Raw genomic sequence first — 21,028 nt, 5'->3', positions numbered from 1 at the left:
ATATATATATCTGCAAATAACAATTGAAAATATCACTGCATGGTATTAGTGAATGAAAGAAAACAACTTTTATTTAGAACTCTCTATATTCCAAACAGTAGTATTTCTTTATTTACATTAAAAACTTCTTTCCACAATCTTCATTCCTTACCCCTGTCTGATACTATTTATACTTTTACTGAGAAAGCTTCCTCCTCATCACTTCATGTTCCTTTAGCAAAAGTATTCCTGCACATTTAAGGCAGTTTACCAGTGTTTTCTATGTAATATTCATTAATACCAGTTATGAAGGCATAATTGTGTACATTTCATGATAGAAGAAGCTGTAACTCCGAAAAGTTAAACAACTCTCCCAGCTCATTTATTAACAAGTCATGATGACTAATCAAAGGCTCACAACAAGTTAGGAGTACAACCTGAGCCAGTTCAGAAAGCAAGTCTAATCATAATCAAATCATAGTTGTTTCTACACATTCACACTCAACGTTCAAGCTCATTTGGTGTTTATCTTCCAGATATTGTCTGTCTCATAGCTCCATCTACTGTCTTCTTTCAGCAGTAGTTACCATTTCTGTGAATCATAATTCTACCCTTGAGTTTAATTGAACTTTGCAGTGAATATTAGTTCAACAGTTTCTCAAAACCCCCAAGCTATTTGCACTTTGTCTTTTATGTTTGGTGTTTATTTTTTCCCCAAAGTAGCACTGATGTCCACAATGGTCTTTCTTTTTTCAATTTGACTCCTAGTTTAGGAAGGCTCTCTTTTATTATTGCAGATTGAGGATACAAGAGCATCTGTTTTTAATTAAAATCTGACATTTGCTTCAGGAATTTTACAAGGTGTGAACATGTTACAGCTTCCAAATATATCTTTATACAGTAACCGGAACTTTAAATTTATAAAGTAGAATTTTATACCTCACCACATCTTAATAACAACATTTCTGCAAAGAAAGCAGAGCAGAGAAAGTTAAACAACTCTCCCAGCTCATTTATTAACAAGTCATGATGACTAATCAAAGGCTCACAAGTTATGAGTACAACCTGAGCCAGTTCAGAAAGCAAGTCTAATCATAATCAAATCATAGCTGTTTCTACACATTCACACTCAACGTTCAAGCTCATTTGATGTTTATCTTCCAGATATTGTCTGTCTCGTAACTCCATCTACTGTCTTCTTTCAGCAGTAGTTATCATTTCTGTGAATCATAATTCTACCCATGAGTTTAATTGAACTTTGCAGTGAATATTAATTAGTTCAACAGTTTCTCAAAACCCCCAAGCTATTTGCACTTTGTCTTTTATGTTTGGTGTTTATTTTTTTCCCCAAGTAGCACCAATGTCCACTATGGTCTTTCTTTTTTCAATTTGACTTCTAGTTTAGGAAGATTCTCTTTTATTATTGCAGATTGAGGTTACCAGAGCATCTGTTTTTAATTAAAATCTGACATTTGCTTCAGGAATTTTACAAGGTATGAACATGTTACAGCTTCCAAATATATGTTTATACAGTAACCGGAGCTTTAAATTTATAAAGTAGGATTTTATACTTCACCACATCTTAATAACAACATCTCTGCAAAGAAAGCAGAGCAGAGGTTGTGTATATTTTTAAATTTTTCTCAAAGTCGGGTGACTATTGAAGAATAAATAAAGTAGAGTATAAGAAACTTTAGGTCTTTTAATTTCTAGTCAAAGAAAAATGGTTTATTTTGTTTTACATTAGGACCTTCTTATACAGAAGCTATTCCTTATTCAATGAATGCTGCTTACAGTTTTGATGGTAGTATTGCTGCTCTTGACTCCATGCATTTATATACAACTACTGCTGTAAACTTAAATTCGAATAGTCAGTGCACTTTCCTCTGGAAGAGTAAACGGAACATTCCCTGGCGGATCTGCTTAGTTTTTACACTATAAATAATGGGGTTCATCACAGGAGGTGCCAACAGGTAGATATTGGCCATGATAACATGGACCAGTGGAGAGGCATGCTTGGCAAAGCGGTGGGTCATAGATAAGCCAACCATGGGAACGTAGAGAACCAGAACAGCCAGAAAGTGAGATAGGCAGTTATTGAGGGCCCGGAGGCGCTCTGTCCATGTGGCTGTGCCCAAGATACTTCTCAGGATGAGTGAGTAGGAGAGCACAATGAGCAGAGGGTCCATCACAATAATGAGCAAAACCAGAGCAAATCCATACCAGCTGTTGAACCGGATGTCACCACACACCAGGCGGATCATGTCCTGGTGGAGGCAGTAGGAGTGAGAGAGAAGGTGCGAGCGGCAGAAGGGCAGGCGCTTGAGCAGGAAAAGGGAGGGCAGAACAGCCAGAACACAGCGGCAAATGATGGCTAACCCGATCTTGCCAATGACTTCACTGGTGAGGATGGTGGCATAATGGAGGGGGCGGCAGATGGCCACATAGCGGTCAAAGGACATGGCCAACAACACAGAAGATTCCATAAAGGAGAATCCATGGAGGAAGAAAAACTGGGCAAAACAAGATTCAAAGCTGATCTTACGAATATTGAACCAGAGGAGCTGCATAACAGTGGGCAGGGTGGTGAGGGTGAGACCCAGGTCAGTCAGGGCCAGCATGGAGAGAAATAGGTACATGGGCTGGCGGAGGGATGGCTCTGTGCGGATGACAGTGAGAATGGTGGTGTTGCCCAAGATGGAGATGGTGTAGAGACAGCAGAAGGGGATGGAGATCCAGATGTGGGAATCTTCAAATCCAGGGATGCCCGTGAGTATGAAGTAAAAGGGGCCTTTGGTGGTGTTAGTTACCTCGGACATGATGGATGAATGCAAAACCAGAATCTGTGTTCTGTAATAAGAATTCCATCAGTGTGATACTGCCATGGATTCTTTATCTGCTCAATCCTGGATCCAGTAAGCCAGAGCACTAACACACAGGACTGAGGACTCTCTGCAACTACATGGAAAATAGTAACACTTACGTTTTCCTGGAGTATTGGAATAGAAGCTGATTTGGGGAAAAAGATCACAGGTTCAGTTTGTACAATTGAATTCGATGGTCATAGCAGCTATCCTAGAGAAATGAAAACTAAGCAAATAGGTATGACATCCAAGACAGAGAAGAAGCCTGCTGGACATAGGGGAGACCATGGCATACTGATGGTAGCTGAGAAGCTGGGAGATGATATGCTAACATGGGCAAGAATTTAGGATGAGAATAGAAAGAAAGTGAGCTCAGCTTTATTAAAAAAAAATGTAAAATTTAGCAGTTTGGTAGATGCAGAAGAAGAAGCAAAGAAAAAAAATTCAGAGATGTGGGTGAAAAACAAACAAAAAAAAAAAGGAGTCACAGAAGCAAAAAAGATAAAAGATATGGTCACCAGAGTTTAGTGCTTCTCAGATACTCAATAGTATAAATACTGAAAAGAGTCTATTCAATTTAGGGCTTTGATGTAGGTAGTAACCTTTTGGGAAGAAACTTCAGTAGAATCATAGGAAAATAAGCTAAACTAAAGTGGTCTGAGTAGTGAATTAATTTGAAGATTTGCAAACAATTTCTGTAGATTATATGTTCTAATGAAGAGGGCTATACTGCCCCACAGGCAATAAATGCAGGTTTTTATTCTTTAAATAAAATAACAAATATAGCTTTATTAAATAAATGATTATTAATTTTTAGAATGTTCTGATAAGAAAAGCTGTGGACTTCTTTATCAGAAAATGCACAAATTTATTAATGGGCTATTATTCACTAAATCTAAGCATATTTCCCCTAAAATGTTCATAAATGCCAAACTAAGAATTGCTGGCAAATCATTAAACTCAAGAATTTAGGAAATATGTAAGATGGAGTTTTTTAAAAATGAAAAGGGATAAAATAAACATTGAATTAATTTGAATTAGACAAAAAAGGGTAAAAACATACAAAAATTATTTCTTTGAAAGAATAAATGTAATTTGAAATCCCCTAGAAAATCTGATCAAGGAAAGGAAACATGGGCAAACATTTAGAAATGAAACATAACAGGACTGCCAAAACTGTAGAGAAACTGCAAAGGCCATCGAGTAGTTACCAGTAAATTAGTAAACAATAGGAATGTGTGTGTCTTTTAATACTTAATCTACAAGTCAAAAGATGAGAGACCAGAGCAAAGGTTTTTAAAACTTCTTAGCACTGAGTCTTAGTGGCCTTGATTAAGGCAGTGGAGCGATTAAGACTTCTGAAATAAAGAACATGCTAATCACAGAGATGTTTGGTCATTTGTAAAAGCATAAAAGAAAGAACATGCTAGAGACAAATGGTGGGGGGTGCCCATCCAAGCACTGTGTAGGGCAGATCTTGTTCATGTCTCTAGGAAATGACTTCTACATGATAGCTACAAGAGGCAGTCTAGCTTGGGACTATTTAGCATTTCATTGTCCACTGCATTCTGGCTCTGATCCAGAATTTTTTTACCATAATTTGGGTCCCTGCATTATTTTTTGTTTTGATAATAGGAAGGAAATGACTTCTACATGATAGCTACAAGAGGCCATTTAGCTTGGGACTATTTAGCATTTCATTGTCCATTGCATTCTGGCTCTGATCCAGAATTTTTTTTACCATAATTTGGGTCCTTGCATTATTTTTTGTTTTGATAATAGGCACAATTTTTTTTCATGCATGTGGTATAGTAGATCCTCACTTATCCTTGAGGGATACTTAAGACCTCCAATGGATGTCTGAAACCACAGATAGTATCAAATCTTTTTATACTAATTTTTATATATACACATTTATGATAAAGATTAATTTATAAATTAGGCCCAGTAAGAGATTAATAACAATAACTAATAATAAAATAGGACAATTTCTACAATGTACTATAATGAAAGTTATATGAATGTGAGATATCTCTCTCTCTCTCTCTTTCTCTCTCTCTCTCTCCTGTTTATTCCTCATTAGATGCTTTCATGCTTTCCTTGAACTTACCTTTTTCCTGAGATTTGTTGAGCCATTTGCAGGGCAGAGAGAAGGACAAGTAAAAATAAGAACAGAGGGGATATAGCCAGAAAAGGCCAATTTCCAGGCTCGGGTTTGTTGATAGATGATCTGCTGATGCTTACCAACACATACTGAAAACTCTTCATCTTTGAGGACAATGGATGGCATCAGGGCTACTTTTTGAACTCAGTTGGAGGACAGTGATGCATCTCTTGATGAATTAATTCATTTCATTTTCCCTACCAGTCACATCCCCATCCCATCTCCTATCAAAATATCCTTGACATTGGTTGGCTGCATTCTCTTCCTATCTCTATGGAGCACATCCTGTTCTCATTTCCCAGGTTATCCCTCCCTAATTACTCATCATCCATGGAGCAGTCCAGCCTTACCTGTGTGTTTTCTTATTCTTTCAATGCTCGCTCTGTCTTGTATTCTATTCTCTACAGCTGAATGCTGCATATAGTCCAGGATATCCCAGGATGGAATGCAGGAGGTGGGTGGGGAAGCCTCTGGCTCTTATAGGAACCTTGCAGCAATATAGAGATTGTGCTCTGAGACCTGAGGCCCCAAGGGACAGAACCAGGAAAAATAACAGCACTTCTAACATTTACTGAGTGCTAAACATTACCAATAATTGAGGTAGCTGACTTGTGGGGATGTGACACTTTTGTTAGATGACATGGGAAAGACAACTGTATTCTGGTAGATATTTTTCTCAGTAATTATTAGTTCCCTTCTGCTTCCTACAGTGGCGTCTGTGGTTTTGAGAAAGACTATTATGTTGGAACAGTTACCCTTTGATGTCATCTTAAATATGGCCAAACTCAGATTTGATATGGCTTGAAGACTTGGGGGAAGCTATTTCAGATCTCTTGATAGATTCAAAAGTCAAAATGATATTCCCTCTTATAGGGAAAATGGGATTTTCTCTCCTAGTGTCTTACATTATTAGCCTCATTATTAGGATGCATTGTCCTTTACTTATTCCCTGGAAGGCTGGATCTCTCTACTCAGGAAAGAAGGAGCTGTGATGAGTGCCATCAAGAGACAAATAGGGTAGGATTTTTATGCGGGACTTTATTTTGATTAAACTTCTCTCTGGACAGTGGAAATCAGCAGCTGCTTGAGTGTTCCCCGCGAACGTTTCTTTTGGTTTCTACCACCGAAGGCACAGGGTTTCCACAAACATGGCTTGTCTTCATCCCATATCTGGTTTACCTATCTTTTAGCACCTAGTTTGGCTCCAAGAAGTGTCCGTCACTATATAATTCCCACTGCTTCAAAAGGAAGCTTTTGATTATGAAGTTATAAACCTTGAAAATGTAGAAGTTAGGTAAAGAACACAATCTGGTTGGGAATGTAGTATTATATTGCATTTGGGGTATAGCATTAAGTATATGATTATTCCATTTTTTGTAGTTGAAGGTTTAAAAGACATAATTTAAAAGAGAAAAATAAAGCATTGAGCTAAACACTATATTCACCAGTATAAAAGTAAAATGTTAAAGTTAATAAAATATTGATAATTCATCAAGTTAAGGTTGAAGAAAGAGTACATGAAAGTTCCTCATAATATTCTCTATTCTACTCATATTCGAACATTTTCCTAATAAAATGTTTTAAAAATAAGGTAGTGGAGAGAAGATGGTTGTGGATTGGGAAGTCCATTAATTTTATTATTGTCTTTAGTAAGAGTGTAGACCCTGTCTAAGGAAATGGAATATTAAATGCATGTATTTTTGAATGCCTTACAAGATAAGAATTGTTTTTACATTTTTAAATGATTGAATAAAAACAAAGTGCAACCTGACCAGTGTAGCTCAGTGGTTGAGCATTGACCTATTAACCAGAAGGTTCCTGATTAGGGCACATGGCTGGGTTGCAGGTGGAACCCCAGTTGGGGGGTGTGTAGGAGACAGCTGATCAATGATTCTCTCTCATTATTGATGTTTCTCTCTCCCTCTCCTTTCTTCTTTGAAATCAATAAAAAATATATTTTTAAAAAGCAATATTTTCTGACACATGATAATTATGTTAAATTAAAAATTTACTGTCCATATAAAAAGTTTTATTTGAATACACTCATATTCCTTTATTTATGTGTTGTCTATGGCTGCCCCCACACTACAAGGGCATAATTAAATAGCTATGAAAGAAGCTGTATGGCCCACAAAACCTAAAATATTTGCTGCCTGGCCCTTTGCAAAAAGAAAAATGCTGGGTTCTGATATAATAAATGGAGATACAAATATTCCTTGATCTTATGAAATGCTGTTCACTCTCACTTAAAGTAGAAAGTAATTGAAGTAAAATTGAGATAGTTCTTTATTCATTACTAGAGGCCCGGTGCACAAAAATGTGTGCACTTGGGGGGGTCCCTCACCCTAGCCTGCACCCATTTGCAGTCCAGGACCCCTTGGGGGATGTCCACCTGTTGACTTAGGCCCACTCCCCGGGGGATCAGGCCTAAGCTTGCAGTCAGACATCCTTCCGGCAGACAGGGAGCCCTCAGGGGATGTACGACTGAAGGCTTAGACCCCAAAGGGAGTTGTGATGAGGAAGTTGGGGTGACAGAGGAGCCACGCTGCCCCACCCGGCCAACCTGGGTCGGGTCGCACCCCGGATGCCCGCCATCCCGGGTTGCAGACAGCAGGCCCAGATGGCAGCGGGGCAGGCGGGATGGCGCTGACCCGCCCTGCCTGCAGTATGCAAATTAGCCACCATCTTTTGTGGTTAATTTGCATATCATGCTGATTAGCGAATGGGCGGCGTAGAAAAGGTACGGTCAATTACCATGTTTGTCTATTATTAGATAGCATACTACCAAAATCTTAAAAAAATGGTAAAACAGACTGGTTGTCAAGGTTATGATGAAAGAAGTACTTTCATAATTGCTGAGGGACTGTCCCACCCGGCCAACCTGGGTCGGGTCGCACCCCGGATGCCCGCCATCCCGGGTTGCAGACAGCAGGCCCAGATGGCAGCGGGGCAGGCGGGATGGCGCTGACCCGCCCTGCCTGCAGTATGCAAATTAGCCACCATCTTTGTTGGTTAATTTGCATATCATGCTGATTAGCCAATGGGCGGCGTAGAAAAGGTACGGTCAATTACCATGTTTGTCTATTATTAGATAGTATATTACCCAAATCTTAAATGGTAAAACAGACTGGTTGTCAAGGGTATGATGAAAGAACTACTTTCACAATTGCTGAGGCACAGTTAATATTAATAAGTCTGACTTACATGACAATACTGTACCTATAAAAATTATAACTACAAAAATTATTTACTCAGCAGTTCCACTTTTAAAAATTTAGTTTAGAAATGCATTTCATGTGTGCAAATTGGATTACATATATACAAAATTATTTACTATAATATTATTTATAAAAGCACAAAAAATGAAAACAAACTAAATATTCATCAACTGGGAACTGGTAAGCAAATTTTGGCAAGATACAATGTACCAGGATACTCAAAGGAAATATTATGTAGATGTAAAAATAAATGATGATGTCTTCATGTACTGGTTATGAATTATCTCAAAGATATATGTGTATATTAAAAATCAAACAAAGAACAGTGCATATTTTTCACTAGGAAAAGTATAAATGTAGATAATTTCGTGTTTCTGTATTAATGCTTTCATAAAAAGAAATACAATAAACAAAATGTGTTTGTTGACTTTGGGGAGGGACCAGAATTATTAAAATAGTGACTACAGTGAATATTTTCAAATAGAAAAATTCAACTCTGTAAATGTCCAATATTGTCAATAACATTTACATTAAAATGTAAATTTAATAAAATTTAAACTGTAAAAAGCTTCTTAAATCTTTGGTTTATGTTTTATATAAGTTTTGAAAATATTTATGTTATTATATTCAAATATACCTTTTGCCTCAGGATGTTTTTCTTTTGGGGCTCTAATTAGACATGTATTTGACCTTTCCAGCAAATACCATATATCCTTTAAGGATATTTTATTTTAATTATTTTCATTATATTTTATCTTTACACATTTATACAGTCTGGATATACTCTAAATTATTTTCCAATACTTTGATTCTTTTTTTCAATTGTGTATAATATGATTAAACCCATCCATTGGGCTTTTAATTTCAGTTATTTTTTTTCATTCTGGCATTTTTATTCTATTTTTAATTAGTTTTCACTTATTGTTTAAAATCTACACCTTGCAATTTATGTTCTAGGCAATATTAATCAAAATTATTTTAATGTCTGGGTATGTTAACTCTAATAGCTGGATCTTTTGTGGATCTAATCCTTTCACCTCTTTTTTTACCCCTCTTAATTTTTTTCAATTCTTGTATTTTGCATTTCTGGTTTTATTTCAATGACTATCATGAAAAATTATAAGGATAATCTGAGATGTTGATTAATATCTTTCTACTGAGAGTATTTAACTTTATTTCTGATTAAAGTGACCAACAATCTCAGCTTATGGCTGAGGAATTTTCTAGGATATGGTACTTCCTGAGATAAAGTGAGAAAATCCTGGGAAAAATTGAAATGGCTGCTCACCTTAATTCTTACAGAGTAGTAAAATTAGATAGTGAGTTGATTTAAAAAAAATACACAAAACTATATTAGGCTAGTCTATTTCTAATTTTGCCTTATTTCAAGGTGTAACTTTTCTGGAGTCCAAGTAAATGCCTAGGAATTTACCAGTTTCCCCATCTAGGAGGATCTTTGTGTTCCAATTTTTGTTTCTCTTCACTCCAGCCTTTTGCTGTAATCTCTTCTCATTTTACTAGCTATTTAATTTTTTTAATTAAAAAAATATTTTTATTGACTTCCGAGAGGAAGGGAGAGAGAGAGTTAGATAGAAACATCAATGATGAAAGACCCGCAACCAGTGAATGTGCCCTTGACCAGAATCGAACTCAGGATCCTTTGGTCAACAGGCCAACACTCTATCCACTGATCCAAACCAGCTAAGGCCCAGCTATTACTTTTAAATCAACAAGTTCCTGAAGTGGGAAAGTAGTATTAAATATCAGGCTCACTTTTCTGTTTTCCTTATCTTTGGAATCTTATATCCTTGTTGCACTGAATGCTCTCTGAAGTCATTTACAACATACTTCTCTAACTTTTCTAATTGTTCTCGGTAGGAGGATTGGTCTGAAATAAAGTCATATACACTTGGATATGGAAATGCCTATAATATCTCATGCATTTTCTCATGTTCTAATTCATAATTTAACTTCATAACTCTCTGAATAGAATGGCTTATCATGTTGTCCTGTTGAGGAAATAAAAGATCAAGGTAGTTTCAAAACGTCTAAATTTTAAGTTAGGATAATAAATGTAATGGCAGAAAAATATGGAATCAAACTTGATATTGTTCTATAAAGTCATATTGGATTATACTCATTATTGAATTTCATAGACACCCAGAGACTTATAGACAATTCATTGTGTGATTTTCTAGGATTTTGTCAGATTCTGAGGTTGTCTCTGAGACTGGACCTCAGGAAAATAGAGTGATAAAGATTAAAAAGAATGGAACTAGAAAATAATATATATTCTAAGCTTCATGTGGAAAGAAAGGGACCTTGTCTTTTTGATTACCATTTTATCTCTAGGGCCTAGATTTGTACCTGACCCACTGAGCATACTCAATTAATGTTACTTGACTCACTAGTAAAAAGGATCCATGGAATTGCAGTTCTTGCTCAGTTGACAGTATAGTTTAGAGATTAATAGCTTAGCTTAGATTTTGGAGTTTGACACAGCTAAATTCCACTGCCAGCTCTTAGATGTATAGGTTTGATCAAGTTGATTACTATATCTAAACATCAGCTTTTCATCTGAAAAAATAATCATAATTGCATTAATCCTACCTCATAGGGTTGTTGTGGAGATTGACTGAAATATTAAAGCACCTAGTATATATTTGCATCTCAAAAGTCTTAGTTCCTTTCCCTGGAAATATAAATGTATTTTTTTTACATTATTTCTAACATTTATAAAAGAATATCTAACCAGATAGAAAATGTTAATGTCCATGAAGGAATACTTGCCTCTTTTAAATATTTTGCAATCTGGTGGGATACCTTCAGAATTTTGCATTGTGAACAAGATGTGTAATCTTTGGGATTTTTAATTTGGAACCTTGTTGGGGTTGACTGAATGTCACATCAGAGCCAGTATGGGAAGCCTCCTTTGAGCTAACTAGTGTGTCCTATTGCTATTGAGCTCATACCAACAATTCAAGAGAATATAATTCATTTCAATTCCTCTTTTGCCAGAAAACAGGGATCAAGAGATTTTTCAGACACCTTCCAGCTCCTAACTACCTTTCTTTAAGGGGAGTGCTATGTTTTCATAAACAACTTTTCTTGCTTTCTGCTTCAGCTATGCAAGGTACTAGGAAAAAAAATGTTTTTAAAATAACAAATTCTCCGAAACTGGTTTGGCTCAGTGGATAGAGCGTCAGCCTGCGGACTGAAGGGTCCCAGGTTCGATTCCGGTCAAGAGCATGTACCCGGGTTGCGGGCAGGAGGCATCTGATCGATGTTTCTAGCTCTCTATCTCTCTCCCTTCCTCTCTGTAAAAAATCAATAAAATATATTTAAAAAATTAAAAAATAACAAATTCTTTATACTGTTCTTTTACACATAATCCAAATCCATTTTCACCCCGACTCCAGTTCAGCCAGCTTATGGAGAACCTCCTATTAGACACCCTATTTTAAGGTAACACCATTTGCATAATGTGCAATCTAGGATCACTTATGGTTATAGAAAAATGTTTCTCCCTACTTTGTCCTTTGTCTAAACTCTGGATCTCTTCTCTGAAAGCATTCGGACAATGCCACGGCGGATTTCCTTGGTCTTAATGCTGTACACAATGGGGTTGACAACAGGTGGGAAGAATAGGTAAGCATTGGCCATCATAGCATGCAGCAAAGGGGGCACATGGTGACCAAAACGGTGCACCATTGACAAGCCAATCATAGGCACATAATAAGCGAGCACAGCACAGACATGTGAACCACATGTGTTCAGTGCCTTCTTACGCCCTTCCTTAGTGGCAATATTCAGTACAGTGTGGAGTATAAGCCCATAGGAGACCACAATGAGTAGCGAATCCAGCCCAAAAGTGGAGGTAACAATGAAAAGCCCATAGATATTATTGATAGAAATGTCCCCACAAGGTAGATGGATGAGGTTTGGGTGAAGGCAATAGGAATGGGAGAGGGCATTGTGACCACAGAAGGGCAGACGCCGTAAGAGCATGGGCAATGGGGCCATGAGCATAATGCTTTTCAGCCCAATGACAGCTCCTGTGCCAAAGATGCGGGGCATGGTTAGGATGGCTGTATAGCGCAGTGGGCTGTAGATGGCCACAAATCGGTCGACAGACATGGCCAGCAGCACAGCTGACTCCATAATGGAGAAAGAATGGATGGAGAACATCTGGAGGAGACATGCATCAAAACTAATCTCAGTGGTTCCAAAAAGGAAGATACCTAACACTGTAGGCAGAGTGGATGCAGAGACACCAACTTCAGCCAGAGCCAACATGGCAAGAAAGAGGTACATGGGCTGGTGTAGGGCAGCATCTGTTCTGATGACATGAATAATGGTGCCATTCCCAAGGAAGATGATAATGTACATCAGGCTGAAGGGAATCGACATCCAGATGTGCTCTTCTTCCAGCCCTGGGATGCCGACCAGAATGAATGTTGTAGGTAAGAATTCCAGAGAGTTATTGGAGTTCTTCATGTTGAAATCTCATTCCATGAAATCGATGCTACCTTGATAATTAGAAACAAAGTAGTGAGATAACATTATTACGGAGAAAGAACCCTGGACACTGGGGAAAGGGAAGAAGAAAACAAAGCTCACAGATACAGGTGGACAAATATCTCATACTTGATAACTGACAGGTGACTTCCCACCAGTAAAGGGGTTGCCGTCTCCAACACAGAGAATTCAAAGCTGATAGAAAATTATTCCTCTAAGTTGTAGTTCTCCTTGGATCTGCTAAGAAAGAAGTGTCTGCTTTGCCTTGGTGTGAACATGCCTGACCCTAGAAAACTGCTGGAGACAGTCAGGTATAGTCAATCTCAGCATAAGTATAGACTAATCTCAGAAATAGGTGAACAGAGATATTACTTGTAAATACATAGATATAAGGCAAAGAGCACAGTGCATATATAACAGCTAAATGTACTTGATAAATAAATATATATATCAAGGCTGAGAAGTGGCAGTGGCTAGAGCCTGGAGCAAGCGACTAAAAAATTAAACTAGAAGAGAATGGAGAAGGCAGGAATAAAGTTTGGTAGATTTGTATGCAGACTTAACGTTAATGAAAAATTTATGTCATGATGATATCCAGTTTCTTGACTCACAGTTCTCAATGACAATCTACCTCATCCATTAGGACTTCTTTCCTGCTTAGACACACCTCTGAGCACACTGCGGTAACACTGGGAATGGACTGTCAAGAAATGTTCTGCTGGGCAGGAGAAGGCAGCAGAGGGGAGGAAAAAAACACAACTCCCCAAATTGGGTGTGTTTTAAACTGAGCACTGTCTGGGCGAGCACAAGAAGGCATTTTTCAACTCATTCAATGAACCAATGACCCCCTGCACCCCCCCCCACACACACACACATCACACACATCTGCTCACATATTTGCACATGCACATTTTCCACACTTGCTAAAATCCTGTGTGCATTTTCTCTGATGTGAATTCTTCATTCAGCCCAGCTGCTGCTGAATTTACAGGGATGTCACTATCACATGCCAGTTATTCAGTTCTTTGCTCTGCACATCTGTAACCAATCACCACTCCTTTATGCCACGTACCATACAGGGTCCTGGCAACACAGAATTCTGGCCCTACTCAGAAAACTTCTCTGCAACTTAAATATATACATATACATACACACACACACACACACACACACACACACACACACACATATATATATGATTTACTTCAGAGAGGAAGGGAGAGTGAGAGAGGTATAGAAACATCAATGATGCTAGAGAATCATTGATTGGCTGCCTCCTGCATGAGCCTACTTGGGATTGAGCCTGAAACCCTGGCATGTCCCCTGACCTGGAATTGAACGGTGACCTCCTCTTTCATAGGTCAATGCTCAATCACTGAGCCGGGCTCTTTGCAACTTTTAACCACAGGCCAAAGAACACATACTCCCCCACAACTATTCAAATACAGTAATCACATACCCTGAAGTATTTGTAAGCTTGTTATAATTATTTTAAGTGCTACAAAAGGCATAATAGGGATGGACCTGGAGGGGAAAACCTAGCTTATTTTTTAAAGTCAGGAAAAACTTTCCTCAGAAAGTACTATTTTAGCCAACATCTGAGTAATCAGTAGAAATTTTGCAGGCAATAATAGAGAGGTTGGGTGTAATATGGTGCAGAAAAAATTACCATGTCGGTGGGTATGTAAGACTGCACTATGACAAGGACTAAAACAGGACATGGAGCAAATAAAAATGGCTGATGTACTAGAATTTCAAAACTCTTCTTGCATTACTTTTGCTTTCATGGAAATATGAGAGAAAAAAGGTTTTTTTAAAGTTTATTGCTTGCAACTCTCATGGTTTGATGCAGCTTACCTCAGTAAATATCAACTTAGGGAAAATTGTGCTGTGGGTTGTGCTCAAATGTAGGGCTGGAAAATTCAGAGCCAAATATTGAGCTTCAGAAATAATCATGCATGTTAGAATTCTCATGGCTGAGGGACTTGAGGGACACCTCTGTTCCCTACATGTTATGGCCTTCTCTATGTTCTCTCCTCACTTCCAAAAGTCCAACATATCTCTCTTAACTCTTTAAATAGACTGGATATAGGTTTCCCTTGCTTGAGCAGCTGTTATTTATGCTTGTGGCCTCGCTGCCTCCTTGGTCCCATGCACTCTACTTCTTCCCTCTACAATTCAAGTGACCTGATGGTAAAAGGGACAACATCTTGAGAGATGCTTGAACTTGGGGTGTTCCCTACCCTGTTTTCAACTGTCTTCTCTGCCTCTCCATGCTCTTTTGTTTTATTTTTTTTATTTTCCTATTCTTTTTGTTTTATTTCATTCTTCCCCTTCTCTACCTCCAGAGTCTTCACAGCCAGACAGGAACCAGGCCTCCTTCAAAAAGATCTTAAAAGGTAGTCATCCCCCGTGAGTTTAGTACTTGTATGATGAGAGCATTTCAGGGTGGGAGAAGTTAAAATGAATCATTAGTCTGCAGCCAACTATACTAGGACACACAACAAATCAGCAGAAAAAAGAGAATATGGTGCAATGGACACTGCATCCCTGGACATGGATGGGATTGAGTGTTATGTGCAGTACAACTTTACCCACTTAAGCTTCGTGAAACTCTCTTTCATTATTTTTAAGGATATATCTGTTAATACCTACCTCAGAGAGTGGCTCCATTTCATGTGAGCTTTTAGTAACCATTTAATATTAGTAACCCCCACTCTTCCTGTCTCTCTCTCTCAGGAATTCTCAGAAGGAATCAATCAAAGACCACTACCTCAAATTTCTGCTAATAATGATCTTTCCTTATCTTTGCCTCACTGGACACTCAGACCATTTTTCTGAGGGAAACAAGGATACAACTTACGGATGATCATATAAAGAAGATAGATGCATTGCTTAACTCACCTAAGATATTACGATGGCAAAACTATTTCTAGAATCCATGGTATTCTCTGGTTTGTTCCTTTTGTTCTTTACCTGCAATCAAGTTTGAGGAAAGCTTCCTCTTGCTCTATCACACAGATTCAGGAAGCTAGGGAGCTGGCTACTGATTATAGAAAAGACTAGAGAGCTAATTATGGAGTAGAATTGGGACTCCTGGAAGCTGCTGGCAGGGCTGGGAAATTATGGCCTCAGACACTCACCATAAGCAGAGCTGACCTCTGAGCATCAAGTGGGAAGGGGGAAGCTCACTTCAGCAAGTCTCTGCCACAATGGCATTAACATCTCTCTGGTCCTGGGGCTGGATTGCTTCTCCCTTCCTTGCAAACTGATTAGCTGTGGGAGTGAAGGAATGGAAGGGTCCTTCAGTCTCCTGAGGAGCAATTATCCAGTTAACTATATCACCTCTTCTCAATGTCCAGGGGGGCCTAAGGAAATCAGCAAGGGTATAGAGTCATTACCTCTGTGAAATGATTTATAGTAATGATCTTCATCTACTAGGAGAATAAAAGAATTGATATATGTAAATTGCTTTAAAAAGTGTTTAGCTCATATAAAGTTCACCATAAGTGTTAGCTAATACTATAATTATTATTATAGTAGATCAATTATATTATTATATACTAGAAGCCCAGTGCACAAATTCGGCCTGGCCTGCGGGCTCAGGCCGAAAATGCCTCTCTGACATCCCCTGTGGGGTCCCGGATTGCAAGAGGGTAGAGGTCAGGCCAAAAGACCCCACCAATGCATGAACGGGACTGGGGAGGGACGTGGGACATTGGCCAGCTGGGGAGGGACCACGGGAGGGCTCCAGGGCATGTCCAGCCTGTCTCACTCAGTCCTGATTGGCCGGGCCCCAGCAGCAAGCAAACTTACTGGTCAGAGCATCTGCCCCCTGGTGGTCAGTGTATATCATAGAGACTGGTCGACTGGTTGACTGTCTGCCCTCTGGTGGTCATTGCATGTCATAGCGAGCGGTTGAACAGCCTTAGCATATCATTCATATATTATGCTTTGATTGGTTGAATGGATGACCGGACACTTAGCATATTAGGCTTTTATTATATAGGATTGATCTACTATGGTCTCAACTTTGAATTTTATGCCTTTTATAAACATGCATTTAACAAGTAATGAGCAGGGCACAACATTGTTGGTATCTAGAGCACATTAAGGGTGTTTAATATCAGGAGGTGACAGAATCCAAGGGTAAAACAATTGTGAGTAAAAGTTCCAGATTGGGTTGGGGGCAGATTGTTCATAAAAGCCTGATAAATAGGCTTCCTAGTATAAGGTGACTAGAGAGAGCAGAAAGTGAACACTTGCAGAACCCAATGTTAAAGAGAATTTAAAATTGCTGAACTAATGAGTTTTGATTATTTGAAGATGGCCGTATTGTGTTGTTGTTGTGTTTTGCTTTGTCCTTTTTTTTTTTTTGGCCAATTTTCTGATTGACAAGAGAAAAAAAAAATCCACCATGACACATTTATAGGACTTTTAAAGTTTTTCTAAAAATATATTTTTTGTGCTGCTGGTTTAACAAGAAAAAGAGGGCTCTGTGTAATCTGTGAGGAGATGCTTTAAAAGAAGGTTATGTGGATAGAATAGATTCAGATATATGTAAAGCCGAGGGTAGCTGAGAGACTTGGAAAAATGGAGGGATTTAGTGAGACATGATCATAACAAAGTCAAATAATACTAGTTGAACAAGACAATGAGGGAATTTAGGAGATAAATATCTGTGAAAATAAAATTGTCTATGGACATTAATAATGGAAGAGAAATACTCTGACTCACAACTAGATCCAGGATATGGTCACAAAGTGAGAGAGGACAAAGCAGAATTGAATTAAACTTCCTTGGAACAGAAGCTGTGATGTAAGACCATCAAATGAATGATGTATATGGACACTGAGCTGAATTTGGAATGTTGACATATTTTCCCCCAGATGTCAGTTTCCATTTTAAACATTAAGCAAAAATAGACACAAACAGGAGATTGTCACTTTCCATTATAATCTAGGATTGTGTTCTGGGATATTGTTGGTCAAATTTTCCTTTATAAGTTTTCAGCATTTTTAGCACTCATTCTACATTTTTTAGCCACATCTCTCTCGACAAATATATGAAAATTAGAGTTTTTGTTTATTATAATGTATTTGTAATTTATTGCTATTGTATTTATTATAACTATGCTTATTGTAACTGTGTTTATCAACTATTTTTTTTTAAATGGAGGCTTTACTTTTTCTGCAACAAAAAATAGGGATTATATAATTCATATTTTAAGAAACACTGGGATTTTTGTATATATTTGGCATTTCACATGAAGTGCTTCCATAATAAATGGAAAACTACAAAATCTCAATACCCCACATATGTAAACACATACAACACACATTTTATTCTATCATAAATGCATGTGCACTATGAACATAAAATTTAATTTTACATAAATTTTATGCATTTTAAAATAATCATGCAGTCATGCCTTTTTTCCTTAGTTTAGTAAAAATAATATCTGTCATGTTTTAAGATAGAAGGTTCTTTAGGGGAAAATGTTGTTTTATTTTTCTTGTGTGTTTTTTTAAGTCTTAGTTGTTTTACTTTTTGACACAATGAAAATGTCAGCAGTGGGACTACAGTGAGATATCTCACTCTCTTAAAAGGGAAACTGGGTCTTTCATAACATTGGGCCCGTGGACTTAATGTGAGATAGGTCAAAGAAAAAAAACACTTAAAACTAAAAAAGCAACCTCCCCCCCCAAATTAATTTCTAGCCACGTGACATTTTTTGTTTAGTAGATTATACCTGCACATGAAAAACTTATGAATTTTGTATTGTATTTCAGAAATTTGTGTTAGTATAAATCCCCCCACCTCCAATTTCTTAAAAACACTTTAAACCTATTTTGGCAAGTCATTAACATTTTGCATGATTGTTTCTTAATGTAAAGTATGTCTTTAAAAGCCCACAAATTTAGGTTCGTTCTTTCAGGACAGAGAAATCTGCCATTTCAACTTAGATCAATAAAATGATGAAGTTATATAGGTGTCATCACTGTCAATTATCTCTGCATCAGCAGAATTATAAAAGAAGGTTAGAGTAGTTCATTCTTCTCCCCATTAGAGCACACGCTCAGATGTGGGTCAAGTGTATCTAAAGAACTCCTAGAAGAAATACATATATATCTACTGATCTTAGTATGCTGAAGAGAAAGTTATCTGGCACAGTGAGTAATTTGGGAAAATTGTCTTTATCTCAGTGAATGTATTATTCTTAAACAATATGAATAAAGTGAGAATTATTTTGCTTCCTTTGTTCACTAGCACAGACTCCTCCAAAAGAGCTATTATTGTTATCAATTTACCATGTGTTTTTATACACATAAACTAATTGAATTTTTTTGTGATTAAATTATTTTACAAAAAGTTTTATTAAATATACTTTTGTGTGTGTGTGTGTGTGTGTGTGTGTGTGTGTAAAATTTGCTATTTCTTGCTTAAGCCTTGAGCACCTATCATCTGGGACTTTTTTTTTAACTGCAAAATATTCCATAACATGAACTAATCCTAACTCATTTAACTATTTACCTTTCAATGGCCACTTTCTTTTTAAAATTTTATTTCAAACATCACTGTTATAAAAATTCTTATTCAAGTCTCTATCTTCACGAACATTCAGAGCATGAATCTAGGGAAGTGATAAAAATTAGAATTTCTGCATTAAAAAGCATGTGTATTTTGAGTTGACACATACAACAAAATAGCTGACAAAATACTATACAATTCTAATTTAGGTTACAACACACAGAGTATAAAAATGTGCATTCTCTACACACTTATCAAGCTTTCTAACTTGGGCAAGGTGATGTGCACTCTCTCCTTCTCTAGACCTCCTCTGGTGAGGAAAATAACTGTTTTTAGGGTAATCATCTCATCGCCACTGACCGCCTTATTATTTTCTTTGGAGAAAGAGTTGGATTAGTCCCTGGCGAATCTGCTTGGTTTTAATACTATAGATGATGGGATTGAGCACAGGCGGTACCAGAAGATAGACATTGGCCAGGAATAGACGGACAGCAGGCGCAGCGTGCTTCATGAAGCGGTGCACCAGAGCCACACTGATCATGGGCACATAGTACACAAGGACTGCACAGATATGCGATACACATGTGTTCAGGGCCTTCCGCCGTCCCTCCCCAGAGGTAATGCCCAGCACTGTGTGGAGGATCAGCACATAAGAGATCACGATGAGCAGTGAGTCGAGACCAAAAGTGGAAGTAACAATGCAGAGCCCCAGGATGCTACTGGGCCGAGTGTTCCCACAGGGCAGCTGAATTAGATCTGAGTGAAGACAATAGGAGTGGGAGAGGACATTGTGGCCACAGAAGGGCAGACGCTTCAGGAGAAAGGGTAGTGGGAACATGAGCACCACACTCTTCAGTCCAAGTGCAACACCAGTACCAACAATACGGGACGGGGTCAGGATAGCAGTGTACCGCAGTGGGTTGTAGATGGCCACGAAGCGGTCCACAGACATGAGCAGCAGAACTCCGGATTCCATGATGGAAAATGAATGTATGGAGAACATCTGTAAAAGGCAGGCTTCAAAGTAGATCTCACTGGCACCAAAAAGGAAGATGCCCAGCACCGTGGGCAGTGTAGACACAGAGACACCGAGCTCTGCAAAGGCCAGCATAGCAAGGAATAGGTACATGGGCTGGTGCAGAGAGGTGTTTTTCTGGATCACTGTCAGAATCAGACTATTGCCCACAAGGGCCACAACATATGTGGAGCAGAATGGGAAGATAAACCAAGGGTACAGGCCCTCCAAACCAGGAAGGCCAGTCAGCAGAAAATATTCTGGGGTAAGTTGACTTCTGTTGAACATTTTCCTATGTCTGGAGTCTGGGGACGTTGATCTAGGCAGGTGCCAGGGATGCAACCTAGAATGAGACGCACAAAGCTTATTGGAGGCTGAGAAGGACCCACAAATTCCCCTGTTTACTACTATCTACAACTTATAAGCTTCCTCCCATTCATGACCTGTTCCATTTGGTCTTTAATATTAAACAGAAATGTGGAGTCATGACTTGTAAAAAGGTATATTTCCAGAATAAGGGAATCTGGCAGAATAGTTCATCTTTTACAATTCAAACTAAGCCCTGTACTGATTTCACTGTGTCTATTAGGTAGGAACCGAATGTTTCTCATGTCTCTATGAAGAGATGGTATTTTTTAGTTTAAAGAAGACACTGACATAAAGAAAGCTGTAATCTATCAGACATTCCATAAGTCCCCTGGAAAAGCATGTTGGGTTTTAAGTAACTGATGGGCACAAA

The 21,028-nt window shown here is 38.1% G+C and overlaps 3 protein-coding genes across 3 annotated transcripts; all 3 read right to left on the bottom strand.

The window, feature by feature from the left end:
* Window positions 1–1,850: 1,850 nt before the first annotated feature.
* LOC102769500 (olfactory receptor 51Q1) lies at window positions 1,851–2,810 on the bottom strand. The gene has a single exon (XM_015562277.1). It carries the CDS (start codon window positions 2,796–2,798, stop codon window positions 1,851–1,853), a length of 948 nt encoding a protein of 315 aa, XP_015417763.1. The 5' UTR covers window positions 2,799–2,810.
* An 8,958-nt stretch (window positions 2,811–11,768) lies between these two features.
* LOC102769199 (olfactory receptor 51J1) lies at window positions 11,769–12,722 on the bottom strand. Its single transcript, XM_006761169.1, has one exon. It carries the CDS (start codon window positions 12,720–12,722, stop codon window positions 11,769–11,771), a length of 954 nt encoding a protein of 317 aa, XP_006761232.1.
* Window positions 12,723–19,615: 6,893 nt separating this feature from the next.
* On the bottom strand, window positions 19,616–20,577 carry LOC102768618 (olfactory receptor 51I1). The gene has a single exon (XM_006761167.2). The coding sequence runs from the start codon at window positions 20,575–20,577 to the stop codon at window positions 19,642–19,644; it is 936 nt and encodes a 311-aa protein (XP_006761230.1). The 3' UTR covers window positions 19,616–19,641.
* Window positions 20,578–21,028: the final 451 nt, after the last annotated feature.

This window comes from Myotis davidii, unplaced genomic scaffold (assembly GCF_000327345.1).
Source record: "Myotis davidii unplaced genomic scaffold, ASM32734v1 scaffold1078, whole genome shotgun sequence".
NCBI classification, from domain to species: Eukaryota; Metazoa; Chordata; class Mammalia; order Chiroptera; family Vespertilionidae; genus Myotis; species Myotis davidii.
The sequence above is the reverse complement of the archived record's forward strand: the minus strand, read 5'-3'. Positions and strand labels throughout refer to the sequence as shown.

What these genes read in the sequence shown, in the direction of transcription:
- LOC102768618 (XM_006761167.2), bottom strand. Translation starts at nt 20,577, where the DNA reads ATGTTCAACAGAAGTCAACTTACCCCAGAATATTTTCTGCTGACTGGC.
- LOC102769199 (XM_006761169.1), bottom strand. Translation starts at nt 12,722, where the DNA reads ATGAAGAACTCCAATAACTCTCTGGAATTCTTACCTACAACATTCATT.
- LOC102769500 (XM_015562277.1), bottom strand. Translation starts at nt 2,798, where the DNA reads ATGTCCGAGGTAACTAACACCACCAAAGGCCCCTTTTACTTCATACTC.